This window comes from Octodon degus, unplaced genomic scaffold (genome assembly GCF_000260255.1).
Source record: "Octodon degus isolate 3935 unplaced genomic scaffold, OctDeg1.0 scaffold00032, whole genome shotgun sequence".
In the NCBI taxonomy this organism is placed as follows: Eukaryota; Metazoa; Chordata; class Mammalia; order Rodentia; family Octodontidae; genus Octodon; species Octodon degus.
The window spans coordinates 6248297-6263160 of NW_004524608.1; the positions used below are offsets into that span (position 1 = coordinate 6248297).

Here is a 14864-nt window from a genome sequence, read left to right on the forward strand (position 1 = left end):
TTGATAGATGGAATCTTAGAGACTATCCTGTCCGACTCCTTCCTAGGAGGTGTTCCAAATGATTAGCATTTTTTTTTAAGAATTTTTTTTTTATTATTTGTGTGTGTGTGTGTGTGTGTGTGTGTGTGTGTGTGGCCAGCTCAGCCCACCAGGGGCGGGGCTGGCTGGCATGTGGTGCTGGGGGATTGAACCATGGTCCCTGTGCTTTGCTAAGCTTGTTCTAAGTAGGTGCTTTAGATCACTGAGCCATCTCACCAGCCCAATTAGCTTATACTTAAGTGTGCATAAAACGTCTTACGCTCTTACGCTTTTTTTTGCTATCATATGTATTTAAAATTGATGTCAAGTCAATATTTCTAAAATGAAAACATTGGCATTTGAAAGGGTCAAATTCTGTCACCTGAGAATCACTTTTGTTTGGTGCACTGAAGGCTGAGGAAGCTAAGTTAGGACAGACAGGCAGGGCTGTTGCTTGGTTAGGAGCCTCTCTTGGTGTCTTTGCTCAGAGGACAGGCAAGAAGGGAGCGGTGGCATTTCTGGAGCCTCTTCCTGTTCCTCCTCTGCACGACAATAGCTTTCAGAAAAGACAAGTCCAGACAAGCAGCTCAGTAAAACTACTGATTTTCTAAGAGATTCTCTTGATGGCTTTTGAGAAAGCCAAGTTTGTCATTGGTGAATGTTGTATTTATTGGGGTGTAGCTCTACCTTCTTTATAATTACTATGGAGCCTTTGGGAAAAGGTTCATTCAGCCCAGTGCCCTGGGCCCTGGAATCCAAGAAATCTGTCCCATTATCCTGCCAAACCACACTGCTTGGTGTCTTCTCTAGCGCCGGCCCTCTGGGTGACTGTTGATTGCTTTATGTTGGAGCAATCTTAGATTTCCCAGTGTCCCAGGCAAGCTGTGCTGCCTCTGGTGGCACCTTGGATGAGCTCCACAGCTCTTTAAGGCAGCCCAGGTCACACAGGGATGGGCCATGGCACAGTCTCATTGTATCCCGCTGCTCTGTTACATGTTTTGTTGGCTGTCTCTGTACTTGGAGGAGAAGATGAGCTTTCTAGGTTATTGTGTGTTGGTCCCTGGTTTGAGGTCCTGGTGTGGCTCAGGCTCTGAAAGGGACACTGTGGGACTTGAGGATTGAATTAAGTCATGCCTCAGCGCCCGGAAGAGGCTAACAAGGGCCTGGGCCCAGACGTCCTTCTGGTACCCTTGGGACAGTGCAGTGCGGTAGGCCGTGTAGGCTAGGGTCAGCACTGTCCGCTCGAAATCTTCTTTCCTGAGGATGCCAGGGCGGCTGGCCAGACTGGCGCTGAGCCGGCGTATGTCGGGGATGCGCTTGGGGATCACGTCGTTGCAGATGGCTCGGAAGCTTGAGGCCTTCCGCAGGGAGGCCAGCTCCTCATCCTTGACAGAAATCTTCAAGTCTGGGCTGATCTCAAGCTCTGCCAGCAGGAGCTATAGGGAGACATGGGACATAGAAAGATGTGAGCACGGGCATCGTCCAATGCACAATGATAGTCATTGTCACACGTGTTCACTTCTGGAGGGGGCTGGGCCTCGGTATCTAAGAGATCCGGCTACCAATTCTTTTCTTTTCTTTCTTTTTTTTTTTTTTTCTTTGTTTTTTTGTACTGGGTCTCACTAGGCAGCTCAGACTCATAGTGATCCTCCTGTTTTCAGCCTCCTCAGCACTGGGATTATAGATATGCGCCAGCACGCCTGGACTCTGTGGCCAGCTTGGCCTGTCCTGGGGGTGGAGCTTATGCGGCATGTGGTGAGAGGGATTGAACCCCGGTCCTATAGCTTGCCTAAGCAGGTGCTTAGTCTGCTGAGCTATCTCACTGGCCAAAGAGACCTGGCTATCAGTTCTGATCGTCCTACTTCCTGTGTCACCGTGGACAACTTACCTAACTTCACTGGGCCTTGTTTCCTTTCTCTGTAAAATGATTAATAATGACATCAAGTCCATGAGGGTGTTAGGAGCATTCCATGAGACAACTATGAAGAAATCTAACACAGCACAAAGCCAGTATTTAAGTGACCAGTGATTGTTTCCAGTGAATCAAACCAATCCTTTCCCTTTCTCTCTCTCACCCCCCAAAAGATCTTTTGAAGCATAAAATGATAAGTGGATTTTTTTTTTCAGTGCTAGAGGTTGAACCCAGGGCTTTCATACTGAGTCATATCCTTTTGTTATTTTTTATCTTGCAAGAGGGTCTTGCTAAGTCACTAAGTTACTCAGGTCAGGCTCAAACTTGGAATCCTCCTGCCTCAGCCTCTCAGAGTTTGGGACTTCAGATGTGTACCATACGCCTGGCTATTTCAAATTATTTTTACAGCAGAAAGTGGGACCTCAAGGAATGAAGCGCCTTGTATTAGGGACTTGGTGGTAGTCAGAGTTGTCTTCCTTTTGCTCTCTGGCTTGTAGTGAAAGGGCCAGTTCTGTCATCTGCCTCCCTGGCACAGCCAGGCTCACAGGAGGAGACACAGACAGATAAGGACGGAATGATCCCAGGTCCCAAGTGTTCTCAGACTCTACTTTCTTTGTGACTCACTGTTCAACACTGTCTTTCTGATGTCTTTCTAGACTGTTTCATGACTTCCAGGCTGAAGGTGGGGCTAATGTATGCATTTGCCTATCTCCTCCCCAGGGCAGGGCTTGGGGTCTTTGACCCAGGCGCATGGTGTAGCCATATGAGCTGTGTCTTTCTTAACCAGGTGGTTCTAGTGTGTGGAGCAGGAGGATGTCAAAGTTGGAGGGCAGGTTGGGGAATCAGAGCTGAACGCCTCTCAGGTTAATAGTCGAGGAGGGTCAGGCCCAGAGAGAAATGGCAGTGCGTGTGAGGTCGCAGGGATGGTGGAGTACAGCTCAGATCTTGATCCTGGGGCTGTCTTGTGGTCCCGAACCAGGCAGTCTTGGGGAACTGGCCTGTGCTTTGGAGGAGGGGTGAGTGGTAGCGCAGAATCTAGAGGGCAGCTGCTGTGTTCAGACCTTATATGGGCTAGTGGGTCAGGAGGCAGCCTTGTTGGCATGGCAGCAGGGCCTTAGATGTGCCACATGCAGGCCCTACTGAGGCCCTACTGATGCCCAAGGCCTTGAGGCCTTCTCTTGGGTAGTGGCCACTCCTGGGTGCCTGGATGTGGGTAGTGGAACCCCTGGGACCAACCTGTCTCTCATTTACCTGAACTGGATAGCCTGTCATTCCCACTGTGCCCCAGGAGAGGAGGGGAGGCACCAGGAATGCTGGACTTGGGATGGATCAGGGTCCAAGCCCTCCATGGTTTAGCAAGGCCATTTCTTTTCTTTTCTTTTTTTTTTTTTTTTTTTGCGGAACCGGGGATTGAACTCAGATCCTTGCATTTGCCAGTCAAGCGCTTATCCTACTGAGCCATCTCCCCGGCCCAGCAGGGCCATTTCTTGCTGTAGTCCAGGCTGTTCATCTCTGGGGGCTCAGACAGACTCCTTCCCTTCCTCCAAACTGGAGAGAAGGGTAGCTTCTCTGGATGAGCTGGCTGGACCATTTGCCCTTCCCTACCTCGTAAAGCAGCTCCACTTCCTCCAAGGAGGTCTGCAGGATGGGGTTCAGCGGCACGGAGGAGGACCTCTTTGGCCGGTGGGCAGCAGGGAAGAGTACCGCTGGAAGAAACGAGAGTGAGCTGGGCTGCTGTGTGCATGCTTGGTGGCCTTGCTGATCTTAGCCTTGAGCAAAGCTGTGCTCTTCAGTGAGCCAACAGATCACAGGTACAGGGCGCAGACTGCGCTGGCTGGTCCTAGTACATTCCCGGACTGTGTCAGACAGGTAGGTTCAAACCCTGTTGCTTGTTAGAATCATTGGCAAAAGTTTTGAAAAATTGATATGCCTGGGGACATGTCTGTGCCACAGAACTAATATTAAAACAAAGTAAGAGAAAGCAAAACAGAAATGAGCAAGCAAACAAAAATCTCCCAATTCAACAAGCGATTTCCTAAAAATCCTGTTCCTTAATAGTGCCACAAAACTGAATTATTTGTTTCATCACTATGCGGTGCTGGTTTATAATTTAATCAGAGAATCAGACTTCTGACTACTCTATCAATTGGAAACAGAGCTCCCAAGGGTCTGAACACAGGGACAGAATAAGCAGAAAGCTGTCCCGAGATTGCCACTTGGCTATAGGGAACCTGTGGCTGCCTCAGAGCTGCCCCTAGGGAGGGCTGATGCGGACTTGTGCTGGCTGGCAGCCAGTGGCCGCGTAGACCGTGCTGCTCCATAGTGGCTGCTGCTTTGAGCATCCGCAAGGACTTACAGAGGAATACAGCAGACCAAGAGCAAGAGCGAGCGGACAGGCCCTGCCAGAGTGCAGGGGTGATCGCTGTAACCCTCGGTTCTTCAGGGTCACACTGGGCTAGGGGAGAAGAGACCCTTCCACCCGCACAGACCCTCTGCAAAGCAGGCCCTGGGCAGAGGTGATGGGCTAGTGGGCTGCCAACTGATAGCACAAGAGCAGCTTCTTCATAACTTTTGTAATTTTTTTAAAAATTGATATAGGGTCTCACTACGCAGTTTGAATTCATAGTGATCCTCCTGTCTCAGCCTCCTCAGCACTGGGATTATAGGTATGAGTCACTATGTCTGGGGTTGTGGGGTCGGCACAGTATGTGGTACTGGGGATTGAACTTGGGACCTTGCTGTTGCATGGTTCTTAGACTGCTGAGCTATCTCCCCAGCCCCACAACTCTTGATTATGAGCTGGGTGTGGTAGCACACACCTATAATCACTCAGAAGGCTGAGGCAGGAGGATCACTGCAAATTCAAGGCCAGTCTGGACTATATAATGAGGCTTTGTATCAAAAAAACCAAAACCAAAACAAAACGAAGAACAACAAAAAGACTTTTTTATGTATCTGGCATAGGGTCTCACTACACAGCTGGGACTCTTACTGATCCTCCTGTTTTCAGCCCCCCCAACACTGGGGTTACAGGCATGTGCCATCATGCCTGGCCTTGGTGGCTAGCTCAGCTTGCCCGGGGGTGGGGGTGATGTGGCATGTAGTGCCTTGGATCGAACCCTGCTCCCCGAGCTAGCCTAAGCAGGCACTTAATCCAAACAAAAAGACTCTTGATTATGATTTTCCAGCAAACTAGAGGAGGAACTGTAAAATTCAGCCCGTGACAGGAGTCTGAGGCCCTCGTGTTGGGCAAGGGTTCCGTCTCCACGGCCATAGTGATGCCCTGCTGGAGGAAGGCCCTTGAGCCACAGAGAAAAGATCAGATTGTGTTCAATGTGTTACACCGAAGAGGGCAGGGAATATATGGGACATTTTAGAAAGATTTCCATCAGAAGAGATAAAAAATGATGCATCTTCAACTTAGAAGGCGCTTTCCAGAAAGGTTCCCTGCAGGAATCTCCCCTTTAAGCCAACATTTTGGCCCTAGACTTCCAAGGTCAATGAAGACTCAGGACGTATGAGATCTTGTACTGTAATGTCATGTAACTCAGTAGTGTCCCAAATTTTCTGATCAAGGAGATTATGGGGCCAAAGAGGAAAGTGATCAATGATGTAGAGTGTGTCTAAGGAGAGTCACATGGAGAGAAAACATTCTCTCAGGCTTTCACAGGGAGCACATTGGCCAAGCAATGGCTGTGACTCATCCACATGACTGGCACTGACAAAGAATCTACAATCTGAGGTACAGGATCTCAGGATGAATCCTGAGGGGATTTCACTGACCTTATCAGACCCAAAAGCTGCAACTCTTGTTGCATAGGTCCTGCTTTACCTTGGTCTTAACCACCCAGCAGAAAAGTATAAAAACGAATTATAAGAAGTAAAGTCATGGTTTATGTTGAGCTGTAGGGGACTCAGGTCAACAATTCTGACATTGCCAGTGAAGCGGAAGACGCAATACTATTATGGACTACTGGACTCTTTTAGAATATTTTGCTGAGTTAACACACCTATAATATTCAAATGACAGAACTAAACAAAAAAGAGGATATATAAATGAATGTCCATCTTGTATCTGTGTATTCAAAATGGTTGGGATAGATATATAGTTACATTCTCTTAATGAATAGAGGGATTTGTTCTAATAGTGTTTGTAAATAGGATATCATGTCTGCATCTTGTACAGCAATTAACCACCAGGAAGACAGTAATGTGTTAATTATTGAAACTGTCATACCAATTTGATTTGAAACTGTCTCATTGCTATTTGTCTCTCAATAAAATTATAGAAAAAAAAATAAAAAGGAATCTCCCCCTTCCAGGAGAAGCTGGCTGCTGCTGTGTGGCTGAAACTTGGCTGGCACAGGAACCTGCGTGCGCTCTGACTGGGCTCCTCAGGGCCCCGGATGGCTGATGTTTCTGCAGGTATGCGCAGAGAGCGCGTTGCCCCTGCCTTCTCCCTGGTAGGACAGCAAACCAGGACGGTTGGTCTTTTGTCAAGGTGTGAGCTGTTTTTTCTGTCTTTCTTTTTCCACCACGAAAGGGCTGAGACACCTTCTCAGGACAGGGTTGGAACATGACCTTACCTCCTTCTCCATCTCTTCCTCTTCCTCCCTCCCTCTAGTTCTCCAAGAGTAGAGCAGGGAAGCACTTCCTGGTTCAAAGCTCAGTGCTGGAGGTGTTCCTGGTGTTTCTCAGTTGTTCTCTGATCCACTAACAGAGCCTGGACCAGGGGAATGGCGAGGGCTGTAGGGAGTGTGTGAGGCACTCAGGATTCTTAGTACTGGGGCCAGCCTCCTGTTTCCCAGTCCCAGCATGGGTGTTCTGCAGCCACATTAACTTTAAGCATTGGGCTTAAAGGCAGGCAGGATCATCGCCATTTGTGTCACCTCTGGCTGCTGGCAGACAGGAAGGTGGTCAGCTCTCAGTGAATTGCCAAGGTGAATGCATGTCCCTTCACCGGTGATGCTGGGAGGTGAATGTCACTCCCAGATGTTCCCATCCACAGTGACAAAGGCTGGCTTCTGCCAGAAATGCCAGTAGCCAAAGCAAGGATTGCCTCACTCTGAACTTAGACAAGCAAAGCTTGAAACTAGATTTGTTCCTCCCTTGCTTGAAAACCGGCCCTGTTCTCCCTGGAGCCTCTTCCCATTCCCTGTCATCTCATTCCTAAATTTATGGAGGTCCTCACAAGATCAGCTCCTGCTCTCTGCTCCGGGCAGCTCAGGCTTCTAGAGGAGGGACACTTGAGAGGGGTACCTCCTTGAGACTGTAGGGCTCGGAAAGCGGGCAGACCCCAGCAGGAGGGCACAGCTGCCCTCCAGGGGCCTTGGAGCCTCAGCCAAGAAGGCTGCTGGGAGATTTGTGCAGAGTCATTGGCTCTGGGTATCTTTCTCTTGGTTCTGCAGCACGTCACACCCTGCCCACACCCAGGCATTTCTTCAGCCTGTGGCTGCCTCTGTGAGGGCCTTGCAGTGTGCCTGTCCCGGGGACTCCTGGGGATCACTTGTCTTCCTTCATTATTGATCACCTGCTGCACAGGCCAGGCTTGGGGAGGCAAACTGAGACTCCTTCCTTCCTGAGGCCCCAGGCAGACTGCACCTGTGACACGGTGGGCTGATCAGTGCAGAAGCAGAGGTTCATTTGCTGAAGGTCATGCATATGGATGGACCCGGAGGTGCGGGGTTCACAGTTTCCTCATTTCCTGGGGCCCAGGCCTTCTGTGGGGAGACACTGTCAGACCTCAGACCAACCAGTCCCAGGGTGGGGCTCAGATACAATGAGAACTGGGGGGCACTTAATGTGCACTGTCCAGGTGTACCTTGAAAGGTAAGTATTAACCTCCCATTGTACAGCTAAAGAAAATTGGAGTTTCTAGAACTTGCCACTGCTTATCACACCCCCCCTGGCCACCCAGTTGTTTGAGATAGGACTGGGATTAAGATGCAGGTGGCTCAGACTCCAAGGCCCCATTTCACTGATAGGCCAAGCCATGCTATCTTCTCCTAGGGATGGATGTCTGTCCATCAGTGGGGCGATCTACAGCTCTGGGTAACTAGAGAACCATCAATATAGTTCGTGAATAAACAGATGCTTTGGTATAGAACATGCTTTAAATCTCTACTTTTGAGCCAGGGAGATGGCTCCGTGGAATAAGTGCTTCCCTGGCAAGTGCAAGGGCCTGAGTTCAATGCCTGGTTCCACCAAAAAAAAAAAAAAAGAAGAAAGCTCCACTTTTGATTTATGATTATGTGATATACATAGTCAAACTACAATGACCCTTAGGTCTTGTGAAGATCCCAACTGCTTTGCCCCTTTCTTACTCCTTTGGATTTACTTGGCAAGGGCGCACCTGGTCCTACCTGTGCACACCTGGCCCTACCTGTGCACACCTGGCCCTACCTGTGTACACCTGGCCCTACCTGTAGCACACCTGGCCCTACACACCTGTTGCATACCTGCGCCACATGTGGCAGGAGAAGAGCACCACAACATGGTCACCTGATGGGGCTCTTTTGGTGGAGGTGGTGCCGGGGGTTGCACTTAGGACCCTACAAATTCTAGAGCAAGTTCTCTACCACTGAGCTAGATCACCATACCTTTTTTTTTTTTAGTTTGAGGCAGAATCTAAAATGCCCATGATGGGCTTTAATTTTCCATCTTCCTGTCTCAGCCTCCCAAGTAGGGGAGATTACAGCCTGTCTCACAGGAACCCTTCAGTGTTGCTTGCCTTGAATCCTGTCTGCCTTCCCTCCAACTCCTGCCTTCTCAGATGACTGAGTGCCCCACACCTTCCCCTCCCAGTGAGTGGGTCCCTGAGTCCTGCTCACACCCACGGACTCTTCCCCTCTCAGGCCATGCACCTATTTAGAGCCCTGCCTTGCTTGTGTGTGTGAGGTCCCCAGACAGATGGCGCCTCTGTGATCCAAACTTTTATTTCTAAATCATTAGCTTCCTCCTCGCAGCAGGGGCTTTCAGAGCAGCACAGAAAGACATGACTTGTCCTCCACTATCATCAACAATGCCTGCCTGCTCCCTGGCTGCCCGGAGGCTGTGGCCTCAGGCTCTGTCTTGACTTCTGGTGCTTCCACTTGACACTTCTAGACTGCAAGCCTGGACTTGCTAATGGGGTAGCTGTTTCTCCTTACTGTCATTCCTAACACCACACTCACGCCCACACGCCTGCATGCATGCACGCATCTCTTGGTTGATCCCCAGCTGTCCCATCTCTCAGTCACCTCTGACTTTCTCTGTCTTTTTATACCTCACCCCCACATGAGAGCAGATCCTGCTGTCTGAACCTCGGCCACTGATCAGGCGCCTGGCCACTGCTTTTCACACCCCGCTGGCTGTGTCCCGGCCCTGAGCATTTTCCTAGGGTGTCTCCTTGGCTGTCCTGGGTCCCTGCCCACTCCATCCTTAATGCAGCAGCCAGAGTGAATCCTGAGGCCATGGGCCTGACCGTGCTGCTCCGCTGCCCAGCCCCCTCTGCCTTCCCACCTCCCACAGCATGAGCTGAGAGCTACTGGTGGCTGCAGGTGCTGCCGACATGGCTTCCTTTTGCCTCTCTGCGCTCATCTCCTACCCGTCCCTCGCCACGGAGCCTTGTCACAGCTTGTGTGCAGGCCAGGGAAGCTTCTGCCACAGTGCCTTGGCATGGCTGTGCCCACGGAACAGACTGCACGACCTGCCCCCCACCTCTTCGGTCTTTTGCCACTTCCCCCAAGAGACCTTCCGTGAACACTGTGTCTAAAATTATAACCCTCTTTACTCACTAACCACTGTTCCTACTTTGTGACACCCCAAAGTCACATATTTTAGTTGTACTTGTGTTCATTTTCCGTCTCCCTTCCATGTGGGTCTGGGATTTTGCCTGTCTGTGCACTGCTGTCTTCCTAGTGCCAAGCACCGTGCCCATCACTTCCTGTCGAGTGAATAAACAATCCCATAGCAACACATTGTCTACTCGGGTCACCAGACTTGATCCCTTTCAATCAGAGTGCTCTCCAAAAGTCTTCTTTAATAGGCTGGTTCTAGAGGTTATTTGCAGTTCTGGGACCTGGCTGATGACCAGAAAGCACATATTGATTTTATTTGTACCAGATCCTTCCTTTATCTCTCAGGAGTTCCTGCTCTAGCTTAGACGGATCGACTTTTAATTTATCTAGTAAAGGTGGCTGCTGTCTCACACTGTCCTTGTAGAGTCTCTGGCCCTGGTGTACAGTTAGAAGGTGCCCCAAGTAGAGCGGCCAGTCTTGTGCTGCAGTTCAACTTTCTGCTGGGCTTTTCGGCCTCTGCACTGAGTTGAAAGTCTTCTTTTACCTCCTCACCTTCCTATATTCTGCTCCACGCGACAAGGCTAAGGCTCCTGGGTCCTCACTGTGTGCGAAAGGCTTCAGCCCCAGAGCCTGCTGGGAAGGATTCGGACTGCAGAGCCTGCGCAGCCCAAGCCGGACTAGGTGGGGGGATCAGCTGCAGCAGCTCCAGGGAGACCACCATGGCGGGCGGGACGTGGCTCCCTGAGAAAGGTCTGGTGTTAGATCCCATGGCTGTCACTCGCCTTGTGACTTGTGGGCCTGCCCCTGGGAAACCTGGGTCTGTCAGAGTGAGCCAGGTTCTCTGCCTCAGGAGTGTGTCTAGGGACGCAGGGTCACTGGGAGATGGTGGAGGAGGGCGGCAGCGAGGCGATGTCGGATTAGCACACACGGTCACCCCTGCTCCTCCACCCTCCTGTCTCCTCGCTGGAAACGGACATGACAGCACCCTGCCCCGGAGCTGTGCAGAGGACACAGGTGGCTCTGCATGGGCATTGAGGTGCTGTGGCTGGGCATTGGTGACCGATCGAGGGTGCCCTCGACTCTCGGAGCTAGCAGAGTCCACCATGCTGTGGAGCACGGGGCGGGGCGGCCTTCCCCTCTGACCTGCTCTGCCTGTGCCACACCCGTGTGGTGTTAACTATTAATAAGAAGAGGTTTCCGACCTGTCCTTCCCCCTCCCCATCTCTCCCTCTCTCTGTGTTCCCTTTTCCCTTCCTCCTTTCCTCCTTCTCCCTCTTCCTCCCTCCCTCCCTTCCCTCTTCTTGCTTTCTATAGTCTTGAGAGATTGAATTCAGGGCCTGGGGTATGCTAGCTGCACCCTCAGTCCCATATTTTCTTCTCTGCAAAAAGTCTTCTGGGGCATCTTGTACAGCAATTAACCACTAAGAAGAATATATGCAGTGTATTATTTGTTGAAACTGTACTTCCTATTTGATTTGAAACTGTCTCATTGCTGTTTATCAATAAAACTTTGGAAAAAAAAAGTCTTCTGGGCCCTCCTTGCTCCAGTGTCACTCTGGTGGGGAGCTGGGACATGCAAGGACATGGGCCGTGTGTGTGGGGTGTGTGTGGGGTGTGTGTGTGTGTGTTTGTGTGTACCCAGCATCCCCGGGTTGACCACACTAACCGCAGGTGACTCATTTGGTCTGGACTGGGCAACCCTGGACCCTGGCATGGAAACTCCCTCCCAGGACGCAATCCTAGAGAGCGAGGCTGGGGAACGGTAGGGAAAGGGGTGTGCTGCCAGCCCTGCATTTTCCTTGAGTTTAGTGCCCCAGTTCCACACTCTAGAGCCTGGGCTGGGGGTGGACCAGAAAGACCTGACAGGACAGGAGGCCTCCTGCTACCTCGGGGGGATTCATCATAATTAGGGCTGCTGTTGGGATTGGGGTAAGGAGGAAAGTGAAAGGAATAATACATTTGAATAAACTGTTATTTATTTGGGTGTGTCCCTTAATTCCATCTTAAGAAATGACAAGAACCGTGTGTTCCTATTACAGTTAGAAAAAAGTCAAATATGAAAACAAAAAAACTAAGCATGCAGAAGACTTCGGGTGCGAGCTGGAGGAACTCCACACTACTTGTGCTGACCTGGATCTTGGCACCTGAGTCTAGAGCTGCTAATGCCCTGATGTGAGCTCTCTCCTCTCCTCCACCATGAAGGTCATGGCTGTGCTGGGGACAGACCTTCCCCAGGACAGGGGCCAGAGTAACCACTGCTGGGGTGTTGCTACCAAACCCTACTGAGGACCTCAAAATTTCTTTGTTGGAAAGTTTTTGCTTATTTTTAAATTAAATTAAATTAATTAATTCATTAATTAAAGTTTTCACTTATTAAAAAAACCTGATAGGTAATACACAGTGCTTCATTCTTTACAAAGAATGTTGTTTATGTCTGGATATGACCCTCCCAGTTCTACAGCCTGTTTGGTTACCTCTGTCTGGGACAGTTAGTGAGCTGAAACCCAGGGAGGTTAGACACAACGCATCACAGAGCCTGCTCATTAGGGAGGGCAGGACTTTCTTGGGAGACCAGGGGCTCCTGAATCAGCCAACATTCTTTTTTTTTTTTTATATAAATTTTTATATTTATTTATTTATTTGTGTGTGTGTGTGTGTGTGTGTGTGCGTGTGTGTGTCCAGCTCAGCCCACCAGGGGGCGGGGCTGGCTGGCATGTGGTGCTGGGGGATTGAACCGTGGTCCCTGTGCTTTGCTAAGCTTGTTCTAAGTAGGTGGTTTAGACCACTGAGCCATCTCACCAGCCCAAGGATGATCTTTTTTTTTTTTGGCGGAATCGGGGATTGAACTCAGGCCCTTGGCACTTATTCCACTGAGCCATCTCCCCAGGCCCCAGCCAACATTCTTATGAGCCATATTACAAGCTATCTTTTGGCTTTCAGCTAGGCAGAGTAGATATTATCCTTTCAAGTAGGGAAATCGAGTGGTGCCCCAGGTGACAGAGGGCGACAGAACCCAGCTGCAGGAGCTGTTTGTCGTAAGTGCGCCCTGACCTGTACGCACATCACGTGTGTGTGTGTGTGTGTGTGTGTGTGTGTGTGTGTGTGTGTGGTGAGCTCGGTAGCTACAAGAAGAAAGGGAAATGCTGATTATTTTTCCGGACGGTAGTCACTTCCTGTCTCAGGTTGGAGGGCTGGCAGGTCTCTGATACCAGACTCAAGTATGAGGAAATAAAATTCAAAATGATTGCCCTGGCTCTCTGGCTCTCCTCTACCCGCTTCTGCTCCTTCTCTGAGCCACTGCTCCCTCCCCTGACTCTGGCCTTGAGAGGCAGGGCTGTGTCCCATGTGGCCACCACGTCACCTTCATCAGAGTTGGGTCTCGAGTCCCCTCCGGCCTGCCTTGCGGGAGCACCTTCTCCCCGGGGATGTGAACTCAGCCAGCCTGGGGCAGGGGGACAGAGTTCTGATCGGGTCTGAGTGAAGCAGGCAGCACTGTTGGCCCCTCGTTTCCTACCAATAATGGGATGGAAATGGGCTCAAGGGGCTGCCAGTGCCGGCCACGCAGTGCCAGTCCCGGGACCCAGCAGGAAAGATGCCATCTAGGCTTTGAGGGAGGGGAAACTGATAATAGAAAGGAAACCAGAGACCCTGGGAAACATTTGCAGGCCCTTCCTCTGGACGGTGGATAAGCAGGGGCTGTTGAGCACGGCGGGGCAGCCACCATGAGAGGACACAGGGTGTCTTTCCTCACTTGTCCCTGGGCCGGCTCTACCTGGCTGAAAAGGAACATCTGCTCCTGGTAAGGGGAAGCATGCAGCCTTCCTCCTGGCTACAGTAGCCCAGGCCAAGAGCCCGTCACCCTGGTGTCCCAGGCACAACAGCTCCTGCATCCCACACCCATTGTTCTGTCACTGGGTCACAGGCCTCAGCTCCTGCTCTGCAGCATGTGGGGAGTGGCGGGAGCCTGTACTCACTTGCTGAAGCATGAAGGTGTGTTCTCTGACATACCCTAAAGAGATAGCCTTTGAGGTCTCTGCCCTGCACTGTTTCCCCAGTCAGTGCTTTGACTTTGTCCCTTCTGTCTCACAGCCAGGGTGGGAACCCGCAAGAAACACAGAACAATTGGCACAAATGAGATCAAAGACAACCCAGGGCTTCTGATTTCCTTCCCTCACCTCTAAGTTCCTAATCATATTTAAGACAAGAGAGCCTCAAATGAGCGGATGAATAAACAGCAACTTACCCCTGCTCCACCTGTGGGACACAGTGGCCTGAGCGTTGTAGTACAACAGCAGGAGCAGCAGCGTCTTCCAACACATGTCTTTCTCTACTCGACCTCACACCCACGGAGAACCCGGTCGCTACAGGTGGGCTCCTGAGTTCAGCCCAGAGAGGAGACAGGGTTCTTACTACCCTCCCTTTCCAGGAGCTCAGCAGTGTCCTCCTTCTGCCTCTGCAGGGCGGAGCAGACGGCCACCTCTGGGTGGGACGAAGCCGGCACCTTCTTACTCCAACGCTCCCTGGGGTTGGGGGCTGGAGCGTCCACACAGAGGCTCTGTTTTTGAGCACATCTGGAGTGATTCACAGGGCATGTGATCGCCTTGGCAGTGGGGTGGATAAATATAATTTCTGTACTTGAGTTCCATGTGTTGGATGCGCCCACTGGAATTTTTCTTTAACAAACAGACCCGAGGAACTTGTTAGAGAGCCCGGCGAAGAGCTGGCAGCTCTCCCCGTCCACACACGCTACATCAGAGCCAGCAGCAGGGCTGCAGGAAGAGCTGGGTGCTTGCCTGGCAGACGCGGCATGCTGGAGCCCAGAGTTGCTGTCAGGACAGCAGAATCATTGTAGTAGCACCTGGGCTGGGTGTCACTGTTACCCTTCCCTGGATCTGGGCCCAGGGATCTGGGGCCTGGATCCTTCTCCAGGATCTGGACAGGTGAGACACTGGCAGAGTGTGAGGGAGCAGAAGTAGAGAGGTGGGGGCCGGGGAGATGGCTCAGTGCAATAAGCGCTTCCCTGGCAAGCGCAAGGGCCTGAGTTTAATCCCCGGTTCCACCAAAAAAAAAAAAAAAAAAAAAAAGAAGTAGAGAGGTGACGGGCCACGTGTGTTGTCTGGGTGACCTTTCTCAGGGCCATACAGAAGCCCAGGGTC

General features: G+C 51.0%; 1 protein-coding gene across 1 annotated transcript; it reads right to left on the minus strand.

Annotated features, from left to right (window-relative positions):
• Positions 1 to 268: 268 nt before the first annotated feature.
• Fam180a (family with sequence similarity 180 member A) lies at positions 269 to 14647 on the minus strand. Its single transcript, XM_004629971.2, has 3 exons — positions 13952 to 14647; positions 3536 to 3636; positions 269 to 1454 (listed from the first exon to the last, which is right to left on the minus strand). Exons 1-3 carry the CDS (start codon positions 14025 to 14027, stop codon positions 1062 to 1064), a joined length of 570 nt encoding a protein of 189 aa, XP_004630028.1. The 5' UTR covers positions 14028 to 14647; the 3' UTR covers positions 269 to 1061.
• Between the last annotated feature and the right edge of the window lie 217 nt (positions 14648 to 14864).

Excerpts from the sequence above, each read along its gene's own strand:
- Fam180a (XM_004629971.2), bottom strand. The coding sequence starts at position 14,027 with ATGTGTTGGAAGACGCTGCTGCTCCTGCTGTTGTACTACAACGCTCAG. Across the intron at positions 3,637-13,951 it reads GTCCCACAGGTGGAGCAGGG|CGGTACTCTTCCCTGCTGCC; the intron begins GTAAGTTGCTGT and ends CGTTTCTTCCAG. Across the intron at positions 1,455-3,535 it reads AAGTGGAGCTGCTTTACGAG|CTCCTGCTGGCAGAGCTTGA; the intron begins GTAGGGAAGGGC and ends GTCTCCCTATAG.